Source organism: Gossypium hirsutum, chromosome D01 (assembly GCF_007990345.1).
Source record: "Gossypium hirsutum isolate 1008001.06 chromosome D01, Gossypium_hirsutum_v2.1, whole genome shotgun sequence".
Lineage (NCBI taxonomy): Eukaryota > Viridiplantae > Streptophyta > Magnoliopsida > Malvales > Malvaceae > Gossypium > Gossypium hirsutum.
The window spans coordinates 63,177,458-63,192,464 of record NC_053437.1 but is presented as its reverse complement, the minus strand read 5'-3'; the positions used below and the strand labels follow the sequence as shown (position 1 = coordinate 63,192,464).

Sequence of the window (15,007 nt, the reverse complement as noted above, 5' to 3'; positions counted from 1 at the left end):
CCCATTTTTTGGGCCTATATTTTTGCCCAAACCCTTCCACATTTCGGGCCGGGCTAGGTGACCCGACCCATGATCAGGTCTACATATAATCAACCTCTCTTTCTTTTTGGAAATGTAATAAAAATGGGGAAAAAGCAATGTTATTTGTCTAAAGTAGGGGATGTGAGGTCATTTGTTCTTTATAGTATTTACTAACCGTTAAGGAAAAAGAGATAACACTATCACACCTTATTCATCATTGTTTTGTAATCTTGATTTTATGGATTTTGTTCTTATATTTTTATATTTTTCGAATTGGTCAGTTTTAATCTTTATAGTTTTTAATCTTCGAAATTTTAGTATTGACCCAAACGATAGTAGTTAAATCTGTTTGGCTAAATTATGTTATTAGTTTTGTACTATTTATAAAGTTGTAGATTTAGCCTGTGTTCTCCACTTTGACTGTTCTTAGCCTCTATACTTGTTGAATTTTGGAATTTTAGTTTCAATGCAAAATGGCAGTCGTTGAACCCATTAGTTGGCTTTTTTTTACGTGTGTGAGTAATCTGTAAAAATAGTAAGCCATCATGGCATTGCGCATGTAATAATACATTTGTTGTACAAAATTTTGAAAATAGAAAAACTTAATGAATTTAACAAATAGTGTTTATTAAGGATTGAGATTTAAAAAAAAAAATACAAGTACTAAAAACAATCAAATTAAAGTATAGAGACTAAATCCACAACTTAAGCATAATGAAAAATTAAAAACATTCCTTTTTATAACCATAAGTGTCCTCATTTGTTTTATAGTATAAATTCAATCCTATTCTAGCCAAAAATGGTATTGAAGTAATAGTAGAATTTAACTAATCATAATTTTAACTTTTTAAATGATGAGTTTTGAGTTTCCCTTTCAAGTTTTAAAAATGAAATCCATCAACCAACTAATGTCAGTAATTTAAACTAGGACATAAAATTAATAGGGTAAATTACACCAATAATTACTCAACTTTGGGGTAGCTGACAAAACAATCACTCTGGTTTCAATTCAGTCACTCAACTTTAAAAAAATAACAAAACAGTCATTAACGTTATTGAAAAGTGACAAATCAGCCACCTATTAACAATTTTCGTTACAGACCTTATGGCATACGTGATGTGGCTAGTTAACTAGCTAATGTGTCCAGTTAACTGACCACGTTGGATGTCCACAGTGGAAACCCACCCAGTTTAAGAAGAAATTGAAAAAAAAAACTCTAATAACAGAAGAAGAAGAAGAAGAAGAGGAAAAAGAAGAAGAAGAAGAATAGACTATAAAATCCCTTTCAAAGTCTTCAACGACTCAAATACAACCGATCCCATAAACAAACCAGTAGCACCGACGACAAGTGTTCCGGCCACCACCACTTGCACCGCTATTAAACTGGGTTAGAGTTTTTTTCCCCAATATTCTTCTTCTTCTTCTTCTTCTTCTTCTTCTTCTTCTTCTTCCCTTAGTTGCTGCTGTTGTGATAAATTTCAATCTCCCCCAATACTTGCATAGCCAAATATATACTTCACTAAATTTTCCAAGGCTAAACTTTGTCCCACAAAGAAACTTATTCCTAAAATACTAAATCACAAAAAAAAAAGCCTTCTCTGCCTGTTTTTGGTCAATAACAATACATGAATAACCAAAACAAAAAAACAAATATAGAAGGAAAAGAAGAAGAATAAAGCAGGAGAAAGAGAGAAATACATGGGTTTTTAGTATTTTACCAGTTTCTAAATCCTAATGTTGGTTTCAATTTCTTTTTATTGTCATCTCCTTTCAATTCAAAGTGATTAGACAGAGGAAGCAAATAAGGTGAAAAACAAAAACACTCAACATAGAGAAGAAAAAAAAAGAGCTTTAAGATTTGGGTCTCCCATTTCACCTTTTGCTTTCCCATTTTTTTTTTCAGATTCGAGTTTTTTCTTTCTTTTTCGTCGTTTCCACGTGGGATGCCAACACGGCAAGTTAACGGGCCACTAGAAAGCGTTAACGGGCCACCTCAGCTTTCTATTACATCTGTAATGGTAATCACTGTTTTCTTATTTTTTGAAAGTTAAGTGACTGAAATGAAACTAGAGTGACTAGTTTGTCAGCTACCCCAAATTTGAATGAATATTGGTGTAATTTACCCAAATTAATATTAGCAGGAAGATCAAATACAAACGCAACCAAGTACAAATAAGATTGCAGCACACTAAAAACTTTGGCCACTGACTTACAAACACAAAGGCAACTTAAAAATACTAAACTAACTGTCGATTGAGTCTTAACTCGATTGGATTAGGCATTGTTGCCAATATAGAAGGACGTGGTTTCGAGTGCATTGAAGCGCATTATTCTCCTATTTATGGGTTGGGGAGGAGTTATGGGTAATTCTAGGCATTATGTCAAAAAGCGCATATATGATCCGAATCTACAATGAGATTATCCAAAAAAAACTATTAATCCATGCTTATAATATATTTTTATTAATATTGAAATGTATTAAAACAAATTGAAATAAATTAAGCATTTATGGTTCAACAATTGCTTTTTTGGTTATTTGAATTCAAAAATTGCATTCCTGACCTCTCTTTTGTGTATTGCCCAATCCTTTGCATAACTTGTTTTCCTCTTCTACTAAGTATTGTAAGTATTTGCTTTGTTGAAAATGTTTGCATAGTGGAAGGAGTTGGTCGTGTTGAAGAAGCTAGTGGTTGTTGTAGTAGATGTCGTAACATTAGTCAAAACTATGAAACAATAGTTGATAAGCTATAAAAGTAACATATTTTAATCTCATTTTTAATGCTTTTTTGGATGATTAATTATGCAAATTAGTGAATGCGATGCTCCTAATCCTTTAAATTCATGTTTCTATACTTAGGAGAGCATTTGGGAGCGAAAAGAGTGAAAAAAGAGCCAAAATCGAACAAATAAAGTTATTTTCAGGAGCCACATGGCCTAAGCATTTCCACACGGGCTAGACAGATGCTCATGTGCCAGCCCGTGACGATTTCGCACCCTGTTTCCCAAATATATGGAAAAACCCAATTTTTAGGCTTTCTAAAGTATATAAATACCCATTAGAAGAAGACATAAATGGGCAATCAGAGAAAGTCGAAGAAAACACTCAAAGAACGCCATCAGAATCAACTCGAAAATGGATCTCAATTAAGATCAAAGATCTCCTTTTAATTTCTTTCGAAGTTTTTATAAGTTTCTTTATATTTTGTGGTTATTTTAACTTTGAGATGTTTTCATTCAGGATTATGAACTGATTCACTAAATACCTAGGGAGGATGAAACCTATGATGAATCCTTTTATTTAATGTCTGTTTTTACGCGATAAATACTTGATTCTTGTTCTCAATTATGTATGCTTATTTCTTGTTTTAATATTTTCGGGATATTAATTCATGTTTAATGTACTTAATTCAGTGGAACAAAAGTCTCTGTTTAAGAGTAGATCTAGCATAATGGAGTGGAGTTGCATGCAATCCTAAAAATAGGACGACATAAATCTACTAGATTAGAGTCAAATCTAATAGGGGAATCCATAGATTGAGTTAATGCGACAATAGGGGTTTTAATTAGAAAGAGATTTCAATTGTCAGTTGTTCTTACTCTCAAAAGAGATATTAACATAATTTAGGAATTTCTACGGATCAAGACACAAGTGAATAAATCGTTTAATTCATATTCATAATAATAGATAAAGTATAGGTGGATTCTTTCCGGGTTATTGTCTATCTCATTGGTTAATATTCGATTACTACCTTGATTCATTCTCTGTTGCGTTCTTAGTTAAATTAGTTTAGTAAATTTATTTTAAAACACATCACTCTAAATTGTTGGCTAAATAATTGAAAAACGGTAATTACTAATACTTTTAGTCTTCATAGATACGATATTCTGTACTTACCATAGCTATACTATTGTTTGATAGATGTACTTGCCTTTGTCGTATTTATAGTTAGTTTAGTGACCATCAATAGTTAATAAAACAATAATAAAGTTTACCACACAATATGTAATTCTAGCAAGATTAGTGGTTGAGCGAGATGGTACTATAATTTTTATCGAAGCCTTGTATATAGTGAACATGTTTTGGTCTTAAAAAAGGAAAGAAATATGTTTATATAGGTTATGTATGAGCTTGTTTAAAAAAAATGAAATTCCTTAACTATTGGTTACATGAAGTATGATGTTAAAATCAACATGAGGTGGAGGACTTGCAAATTTATAAGTGGAAGCTACAGGTTCTGCAAAATAGCTTATTAGTAACTAGAGGTTCCGTTGGATTTGCTTGAGGTGTTGTTGGTCTTGCTACATACGAGGGTGATGTTGGTGGAACTGATAGTGATGATGCAGATGCTTCTGATGGAGTTGTTGGATTAGGAGTTGTTGGAGCTATAGTCTGCAAAATTGACATGTTGGAGTTCGATTATAATGCATTATAATTTTTAGGAAACTCAACACTTATAATAGATGAAGTTTGACACCTTCTAGAATTGTGTCCAATTGAAACACTTTTGGCACTTTATATTTTTCCCTCTTCTAGACAGTTTAGTCCCACTCCTTCTTCCCTCTTATCTTACTCAATTTTTTTCAGGGTCTCGTAGGTATTTTCCTTGGTATTGAGGGGCCAGGTGGTCCTATATTAGTTTTATGCCAATATTTTTCACTATGGACAGCAGGCAATACAATGCCATACAACTTTTCATACATTTCATTTTTAAACCCCTTATACACATAATCAGAAACATTAGCTTCTTTCACAAAATTGTTGCAACAATATATGGACATGGGATGCCAATGTGGTTCTATCTCCTACAAGTACATGACCACTCACTTAAGTTGATAACTACAACATCACCTAAGTTTGACACTTCAAACCCTTTTGCTCTATTCCATTAAATATTTAAGATAATATAAATACAAAACCCCGAGTTACAAAGAAATAAGGACAACCATGTGATCCTCATGCTATTGCTAAGTAATTTGTGTTTTATACTAATTGGTGGGACATCAAAAGTTCGAACTCCTTTCAAATCATTGTTGAAGCCCTTTGCCGTGTAGTTAGACACTAAATTTGCCATTGTGAATATGGTTAATCTTCGTATCCCAATATATTTTCTTCAATTTTTGAACACTTCTAGTTAAAAGGAAATTTGTTAACACACTCTCTTGTTCCATTGAGCATATGTATTATTGATATTTTGTCCATATTGACCACGATTTTTATAGTCCTTTCCCTAGTCTAACATTAATTCATCATACGACACCCACAATTTGGCTTGGGTGATTGAACAAATTCTCAAATTTCTATTGAAACCGAAACCCACTATTTGAGTTGGAAAGTACTCCACCTCACAGCAGTGAGTTAATGGGGCAAGTAGGGGACTAGCCCCCTAAAATAAAAAATTATCCCTTTAATCCTTTGAGTATTTACAAAGTTTTAAGTTAATTTAATGGTAATATTGTATTTGGGGCCCTCCTAAAATTTAAAATTAAATTATGACCACTCAAAAAACAAAAAAGTTTATAGTTTAATCCCTTAAAAATTGTAAAGTTTTACATTAATACAATGATAAAATTCCACTTAGCTCTCTCAAAAATTTATACTTCAAATTCAACCCATCAAAAAAGAAAAATTCTGGCTTTGCTCCTACCTCGAGTACGAAAGTCTTGACCTTGCTTTGACTTTTCCATTTGCACTATCCAACCCATTTTTGGTGGTAGTCATCCGACCTGTAATAGTCTCATCGGTTTAAAAACTCATAAAGATGATGTTGAAAACTCATAAAGATATGAGTTGGAGTGAACTTAAGTGCGTAATATTTTTTTAAATGTGTAATTTAATTAAAAATTTGAGGGTTTAAAAATCATTTAGAAATGTCCACAAATGAATTTAAACTCTAAACCTTAATTACTACACCATAACCCAAAAAGAATGGCATATTATTGGGTTTTAGAGAATTAGCCTCGTACATAGTAAGTTATGGATTAAATCAATTTTTCTTCAATTTGATCATTTTTAATTTTTTAATAATTTTGAATTTAAAATTTTAATCTAAAAAATAACTATTAAATTTACTAACTGAAGTAATGAGATTTTTATGTAAAAACAGCAAGCTGACAAGTTATAACACATATAATAATACGCAAAAGGACTAAATGTACAATTTATACCTAATACAAGGACTAACAGCATAGTTTAACCTTCATAAAACCTTTCTCCGTTTTGTTTTATTTCATGGATCTTTGCTATTTGCCCTTCCGTTCCGTTCCGTTGAAAGTCCCACATCTCTTTTTTTTTCTCTAGTCGGTTAACAACACACCAAAGGGGAAAAAAAGAAGGAAAAAAATCTCCCATAATATTAATAGATTTATCTTTCAAATCCTTTGAGTTTTAATCGAAAACCCTAAATTTTGTTGAATCCGATCTCGGACTCTTCCATTTTAACTCGCCCCTCCAAATTTTCACTTGCCTCTCTCAAGAAAATCAAGCCTCTCATGGCCTTTATACGATCTTAATCGGTAAAATCTTTCACTCTACAGCTGCTAAATTTTTCGTTTCGTTTTTCTTTTTAATTTGATTTTTTTCATTTTTTTGGTGAATTTTAGTGGATTTTGAGAGTAAAGTGAGTGAGGCATGAAGCGAGAGTTGGATTACGGAGTGGATGGTTCACTCGGTCAAACTCGGGAGGCAGTGATTCACTCTCAAACTCAGGCGAGTTCTAGTAGTAGTTGTTGTAAAAGAGTTAATAGTACTCAAGTGAATGGTTACATTGTGTACACTCGAGTTAAAAAGTCGAGAATTGATTGCCGTGTTTCTGAGAATTTAGATAACCAAAAGCTCAAGGACTTTAATGAACCGATAAATAGTTTTAAAGTGTCTTTAATTGATGAGGATCAGGAGAATAGAATTTTAGCTGACGCAAATGGTGTAAACAATAATTTGATTGAAAGTAGATCGGGAAATGGAAATTTAGCAGGGGATAAAGTGGTAATAGAAAATGTGGTTGATGAGAGCTTAGTTGTTCGAGATATTGTCAAAGGTGGTCCATTTATAGAGGCTTTGATTGAAGAAAGCCATACCATTGGAGAAAATGCCATTGTAGGGAACCTGGTAGTTGAGGCAATTGGAATAGATGGTAAGCCTGTTGTTCAATCTTGTCAGTCTATGGATGAGCTTGAGACTCGTCCGGTAGAGAAAGGAGGCTTTGACAGTAGTGACGGTAATGATGATGATTTACTCTTGAAGACCCTGAGGCGGCCCAAGAAATCACTATGGGGACCAAAGGTTGAAGCAGAGGAAAGTTTGGGGTGCGAACAGCAGAATGTTGAGAATGTGTTAGTTTCAAATTTTGGTGGAGAAGAAGCAGCTGAAGAAAGTGGATTGACGACACCTAGGAAGAATTTGGAGTTGAAAATGTCAAAAAAGATCTCACTTAATAAGTGCCCAATGACTGTTAAAGAGCTCTTTGACACTGGCTTGCTTGATGGGGTTCCAGTAGTTTACATGGGTACAATTAGTAGTAAGGTGTTTCTTGGCTGCTCCCGTTATTTCTTTTAATTTTGAATATATCCTTTAATTTTTTGTTTCTCTTTGGAATTTAAATATAGTGTGTAGCTTAGTTTTATATTAATTCCAGACAGCTGGTCTTCGGGGCATCATAACAGATGGAGGAATTTTGTGTTCATGTTCCTTGTGTAAAGGGCGCAGAGTAAGCAATCGCTTTCCCAGGTTGCAGTTTTGGATTCTATGTAACTCCGTGATTAATAATTGCTGTTATCGATCTTCTTGCTGCTGTTCTGTTTCCCATGTTAGGTTGTTCCACCTTCCCAATTTGAGATTCATGCTTGTAAACAATACAAACGAGCAGCTCAATATATCTGCTTTGAAAATGGGAAGAGCCTGCTTGAGGTGTTGCGGGCATGCAGGAGAGGACCTCTGCATACATTAGAAGCAACAATTCAAAATATCATTAGAGCTGTACCTGAGCAAAAATGTTTCACTTGTAGAAGATGCAAAGGTGACCTTTTGTTTTATTAAATACATTATTATTGACAGAGGCAAGTAAAAAGAATATTTTTATTGTACTGAGGTCTTATTCCTTTTGTCATTCACTTGTTTCTAGGTTCATTTCCTGTAATACATGTTGGCCAAGTAGGACCGCTTTGCAATTCATGCGTGGAGTTGAAGAAATCTCAGTTCATCACAATGAGTTCACCCAGTGTTGGAACCAGGTATGCATTCCTTAGGCATTGTTTTGTAAAATAATAAAATTAATAAATAGCAATTGTTGTCTCTTCTGCTTTATAGTTTAGTTGGTTAGGGCCCTTAATGTTTGCCATTAGTTGAATATTTTATTTGTTTGACAATTGCACTGTATGATCATTGCAATTAATGTGTAATGTTCAAAATCTTTTCATGATAACTAGAACTTTATTGCAAATTTGTAATTTAGGGAGTTAGATTCAATTATTTGTATGACATTTTATGGGTTTTTAGATTGTCCATTCAGTTCTAGTTGATTGATGCATTGTATAAAAAGGGACATGTTAAGTTTTTTTGACTGATAATTTATTCCGCATGTGTACTCCTTGATAAAAATGCAATTTATTTATTTTTCTTTTGGAGGGTATAAAACTGACTTACAGTATGAAATTTAACATAACTGAAGTTTTAAGGTAATGCTAGAGTGACATTTGTTTATAGTTTGTATTAGTAACGTGGAGATACATTATTTAATATGGTTGCACTATTTTATTTCAAATCACATTCCTTTGGAACTCTTAAATGGTTATCTTTTCCACAATCCACGAGTTAATGGAATGTGACAAGAAAGTAACTTTTTGTTAATGCTTGATATAATTTTTCTTAACGTTTATCAGTTTGTACCTGGGGTTAATACTTCATATCTAAATTTCTTAATTTATATGTTTTATTTTTGTGTTGTTTCAGATCACAAGAACCCGTTTCGATGTTGCAGTCCTTTGGAAGTGCATCATTGAGTGTCTCTCCACAAAATAGAAGTCAAAGGAAGAAAGCAAACAAGTTAGTGTCTCTTAATATCTCTCTTTATTCTTTTCTGTGCCATTTCCTGCCATCATTTTTGGCTCATAAACAGGCTGATATATTTAAGTAAGATGATTTTTTCTTTTTAATATTTTACTGCCTTTTGTCATGTGCCTCCTGCATTGTTTCAGGTCATCAGAGCTCGATTTGACATCAAATTCACCTCAATGTTCTTCGTCATCTATTTCTTTACAAAACAGACGTCCATGGAAGACAACAAGAAAGTTGGTGACCTTCTTACAATTGTCATTTGCTGTCACATAATTCTGTCTTTAACCAATTTCTTTCCATTCATGGAAAGTGAATTGTTCTATTTGGAAGCTATAGAGCAGTGCTAGGTGGTAGTTTAAACTATAAATAGTGTTCCTTTTCTTGTAGGTTTATTGTTGGTGCATCATACTTCCGTCTTGTTATTTCCAGGTTAACGAAGCCAGGGTTATTCACGAAGTCCTTGAAGAGCGCTTCAGTGCATATTTCCTCTCAAGATAAGGGCCATTGGAGAACAAAAAAGAAGTTAGTAACATTTTATCTTTTTTTTTTTTTTGGTCATTTTATGATGGTTTCTTTCTTCTGTTGTCCTATGCCTGCAAGTTTTGAGACAAGGATCTGCTTTCAGTGAAGTTTCTTTTGAGTCTGTAGTATTTTCGTCGTTGTCATTCCCCTTTTGTGATTTTTGTGCTTTTATTGGTACTCAGGCCAGTGAAACCAGTGTTGATGTCAAAGATGTTCAAAGGAGCTTCATCACCAATTTATTCACCCAATGGAAGTCAATGGAAGATGACAACAAAGTTGGTACTTTTTTTAATATACTTCTTTAATAAGCTCTTATTTCCTTTTTCTGATGGAATCTCCTTTCTCTTTGGAATCTTTTTCTATAGAGATCAGCGATTGCATAAGTTGGTATTTGAGGAAGATGGACTGCCTGATGGAACTGAAGTTGCATACTATGCCCGTGGACAGGTAATAGAGATGAAAGTAATTTATTTTATGCCTTCGTATATCAGTGGTGTGTGAAGTGTGATTAGTTTTAATGGGCAGAGATTGCTTGAGGGTTACAAAAAGGGCTTTGGGATAATTTGTCGTTGTTGCAATTGTGAGGTATTGTGCTTTTCTTGCTTGAGCTTCAGAATTTCACAATTGCATTTTTTGTCTGTTTATGTTATTCCTTTTGTTGCGCAGGTTAGCCCCTCACAGTTTGAAGCTCATGCTGGTTGGGCTTCTCGTCGAAAACCGTATGTTTCGATATCAGATGCTTTACAGCTTCCTTCGTAAGTTACATTATTAAATATTTCTTGATTATATTTGTATACTTTGGCAGCTACGCGTACATTTACACGTCTAATGGGGTGTCTCTGCATGAACTGGCAATATCTCTCTCAAAAGGCCGTCTTTATTCTGCCAAGGATAATGATGTTGCATGCATCATTTGTGCTGATGGTGGAAATCTTTTGCTTTGTGATGGATGCCCAAGGGCATTTCATAAAGGTTTGATTGTAAATATTAAGAATTTATTATAATCAGGAAATGCATGGATGGATGGTTTGATTTTGTTTTCTTGGTTTCATAGGTACTTTGCTTGGACACTGTGAGACTTTATTTATTTGTCTTTGGGGTTTTAGGGATAGATCTGGAGCAGTGCTTTTTTTCTTTTTGTGTGTGTGTGTGTTGTGTCAAGAATGATAATTGCGTGACCTGAGCCCTGAGGTGTGAAGTCTCCACTCCTGTGCCTGATATGCATGAGATTTACTGTACTAGTTTCATGTCTTTGCCTATATAGATGATAAAGAACTTATATATTTCACCAAGAGAAGATAATCAGGGAAAAGAAAAAAAGTGCCTACAGTTTCTCAAATGTGCACCATGACTTTTAAATGGAATGTTTTATTCAAAATGGTAGGAGTAGAGGGAAATAAACAAGAGAAGTGGAGTTTGAGTTGGATGAAAGGCTGACTTGTTTAGACAATAAGCAGAGGCTGAGAGTTGGTGGGAGATCACTCAGTCAGTGGCATTGAATATTAACACAAATGAAGTCTTGCTTTGTCCCTCATGTGCATGTTATTAGATGTTTTTCTTTGCATTTTGCTTTGCAGATTTACTATACCCAGTCTTTTTGTTTTCAATTTTAAGACTGCTATAGTTGCCTGTGATGATCAGTTTTACAGCTCTTTTTTAGCTGATTGTTATTGAGTAGAACTTTATGGGTCTATGCAGAATGTGCTTCTCTACCAACAATTCCTCATGGTCGCTGGTACTGCAAATATTGCCAGAACATGTTGATGAGAGAAAAGTGTGCAGAACATAATGCTAATGCTGCTGCTGCTGGAAGGATTTTAGGAGTTGATGCTATAGAGCAAATAACCAGCAGATGTGTACGAATTGTGAAGAACATCGAGACAGAACTTAGTGGATGCACATTATGCAGGTTATGAGTATACACAAGGATGAATCTTGGAGCCTGTAGTTCATGAAGACTATTTGTATACAGTTTGCATTTGCGATATTTCCATAAATTTCTTTGATTTTATTTTATATAGGGCATGCGATTTTAGCAAATCAGGATTTGGTCCTCGGACAGTTATACTTTGTGATCAGGTATAATGTTAATTTTTTATTTCATCTTGTCTTTGCATTGGGCTTCAACACTGCTAAAAATCCCCCCCCCCTTCATTTCATTTTCACTGATGTGCTCATTTATTTTTTAAAAATAATTTTGTATCAGTGTGAGAAAGAATATCATATTGGCTGTTTGAGGACTCATAAAATGGCTGATCTAAGGGTATGCATGTCTTATTATCACCATCATTTGATTATTAAATATGGAAATTTTGATTCCTATCTGTTGGACGCATTATCTGTTAATGGATGAAAATACTGATGCCGCTTGTATAACAGGAAATACCGAAAGGGAAGTGGTTTTGCTGCTCAGATTGCGGTAGGATCCATTCTACACTGCAGAAGTTGCTCATTCATGGAGCTGAAAGGCTCCCTGACTCCCTTTTGGATGTATTAAAGAAGAAATATGCGGAAAAAGGTTTAGATGCTGATATCAATATTGATGTGAGATGGAGGCTTCTTAGCAGCAAATTCGCTTCTCCTGAAACTAGATTGTTGCTTTCTCAAGCAGTTGGTATCTTCCATGTAAGTATTGTTCATGTTATTTTGCCAATGTTGATAAACAGTAGTCGTGCAATGCTATTTTGTAATTATTGCAATTATTATATGTTTATTTTCTAGTTTTTATTTGCCAAGTATGCTTTCTGGGTTGGATGTTGCACGGAAACATCAGTAGCTTGTAACTAACGTTTATGCTGCTTCTCATCAGTCATCTTCTTTTCTTTATCTTTTAATTTTCTTTTTCCCTTCTGCTAAAGTGGCTGGGAAAGGCAAAATATTGAGCTTATAACTTTTATATAGTTAATATATTTTCATCTCTTACTTGCTAATATACTTCTCCTTAGCATTTTCTATTCTATTATTAGTACCTTGCTTTGACCTTATTGTGGTGGAGTTTTTCACCCATTAAATACTATATACTGTAAAAGAACATGATTGTTCAAATGTGATATTTTAAGAGCATTGAAACCAAAACGATTGATAAATTGAGGCATTTTGCTTTGATGTCTCTGTTTATGGCTGGTTTAAAGGTTTTTGGGGATATCAGATCGTAAGTGTATGTTTCTAGCTAGACTTATCTAACCAGGGTTTTATCCTGCCAATCTGAAACATTGCTTAGCAAAATGCCGCTGTGATTTGCATGTTGCATTCAAAACTGTGATTTAGCAGTGTATGATGATTTTTGCGTTGTGGGGCTCTGATTTGGCTATGTTTTCTTTTTCAAAACATAAAAAATGCGTCATGCATGGCTTACCACTGAACTTTCTTCTTTTCTGTTTGGGTCAAGGAATGTTTCAACCCCATAGTTGATGCAACAACTGGGAGGGACCTTATCCCATGCATGGTTTATGGGTAAGCACGAGCCTTCTTTATTTCTTCTACTTGAGTGTGTTCCCCCCTCCCCCACCTCCCTCCCCTCTTTTTTTATTTATTTATATATTTTTGACAAATTTGTATTACCTTCTCTCTTACAGTAGGAACTTAAAGGGCCAAGAATACGGTGGAATGTATTGTGCTGTATTGACAATTAAGTAAGACATATTTGCTTAACATTTAAAGCTTTAGATGCTTTTGCTATTTGAATGTTGATAATATTCTCTTTTGGATAATGTTGCAGCTCATTCGTTGTATCAGCTGGAATAATTCGAGTTTTTGGGCAAGAAATTGCTGAAATCCCTTTAGTTGCTACAAGCATTGCTAACCATGGAAAGGTGAGGTTAATGGACCCCAGTTTTGTTTTTATAAACTTTGCCTACAATTCCTACCTTTTCTAAGTAGTTTTACTCTGATTTCCAATTGCCGGCTTGGTAATTTTGATGATTGCTGGAGGTTTTCTAATTTGGAATCGTTGCCCATCCCTCAAAACAGTCAAGAGATATTCTTCTTGCTGACACACTTATCATATAATTCCTGTGCTTTTACAAAATTATTAGCTTGGAATGCATGTTGCTGTTATCCTCTACCTGTTCCGATATCATCTCTGTTCAATCTTGATTCAGTGGAACTAAATTACCATACAGGGTTACTTCCAGCTGTTATTCTCTTGTATCGAAAAGCTGTTGGCATTCTTGAATGTAAAAAATATCATTCTCCCAGCTGCTGAAGAAGCTGAATCAATCTGGACAGATAAATTTGGTTTCAAGAAGTTAAGACCCGACCAGGTTTGTCAATAACATCATCATAATCATGCTTGTATTTCCCTTTTATCCAATTCAACTCCCATGTTTCTGAAAACATTACATTTCCCTCGTGCTTCAGCTCAGTGAATATAGAAAATCATGCTGCCAGATGGTTATTTTCCAAGGAACTTCGATGCTACAGAAAGAAGTTCCAATCCATCAACTCATTAGTAGTATCGAGCGCAGGGAGTTATATGAACATTTGAACCAAGGAAGATCTGATTTTCTAGAGTAAGGAAATGCATTTGTTGGTGTCCTTTTTTCTTTCTTTTTTTTTAAATGTTAAATTTAATTTAATTTGTGCATGGAATTAGATAGGTATTGAGGTTACATAAGTTGTGTTATTTTGTTTCACTTGTTAAGGTGAAGATGATAAAGAAGTGAACTCAATTTGTGAACTGGAATGAGCTTCCAGAAGTGAACCAAATGCTGTTAAAATATCCATTCCAGTTCCCTACTATTATGAAATAGCCACCCACATACGAGACTTGAATTTTTAGCTTAATGATTTTGAAGCAGAGCCATACATTTATTTTCATTAGTAGGAATAATGTATATATTACAAAAATCTCTGGTTCTTATCTGGTGCTTGAAATCGTGTACCTTTTGGTTTGGCCTGACTTGACTAGTTTTTCCCATAATAATACTGTCAGTAGAGTTTTTAAAAATAAATATTTTTTAAAAATAAATGATAATTTTTAAAGGCTGTTTGTGGAATAAAAATAGTACATTATTAGTTTATTAAATACTCTCTCTCTATATATCCAACAAATCGGTTGACCTGTGAATTGTTGGAAACCGGTTGAATTGAATTTTTTTTTTAAATTTATTATGAAAAATGGGTTTTATAGTAATTTATTTAATCAGAATTGATTTAGTGGAGGAAGTAGCGGACTGATCGGTTTGGTTTTATTATTTGTACGGTATTGTAATTTAATATTTTTGCATCCGGCATTGATTCGTTTTGGTAAGTTTACATGATGTTTTAATATTGTATATTAATTTATATAAAAATAAATCATATATGGGTGGTCAAGTCTTATAAAAATGGGAGATGGTAATTAAATTAAAAATAGAAATATTTATTAAAAGGTTTTGAAGCTCAAGAATATGTAAATAAATTTATATATTCGA

At 33.8% G+C, this 15,007-nt stretch overlaps 1 protein-coding gene across 4 annotated transcripts; it reads left to right on the top strand.

Annotated features, from left to right (window-relative positions):
* Positions 1-6,281: 6,281 nt before the first annotated feature.
* LOC121214035 (uncharacterized) lies at positions 6,282-14,378 on the top strand. Of its 4 annotated transcripts, XM_041087646.1 has the most exons (23): positions 6,282-6,535; positions 6,623-7,541; positions 7,654-7,725; positions 7,830-8,034; positions 8,140-8,248; positions 8,967-9,059; positions 9,212-9,304; positions 9,459-9,593; positions 9,776-9,868; positions 9,959-10,040; positions 10,119-10,178; positions 10,260-10,312; positions 10,399-10,565; positions 11,292-11,502; positions 11,615-11,672; positions 11,800-11,856; positions 11,973-12,218; positions 12,982-13,046; positions 13,169-13,225; positions 13,312-13,405; positions 13,715-13,855; positions 13,953-14,104; positions 14,237-14,378. In XM_041087646.1, exons 2-23 carry the CDS (start codon positions 6,651-6,653, stop codon positions 14,238-14,240), a joined length of 3,138 nt encoding a protein of 1,045 aa, XP_040943580.1. In that variant the 5' UTR covers positions 6,282-6,535; positions 6,623-6,650; the 3' UTR covers positions 14,241-14,378. The 4 variants fall into 4 exon arrangements, with proteins under 4 accessions (XP_040943580.1, XP_040943583.1, XP_040943581.1 ...); XM_041087649.1 differs by lacking the exon at positions 10,119-10,178 and having other exon boundaries at positions 9,501-9,593; XM_041087647.1 differs by having other exon boundaries at positions 9,501-9,593; positions 13,953-14,378.
* The last annotated feature ends 629 nt before the right edge of the window (positions 14,379-15,007 follow it).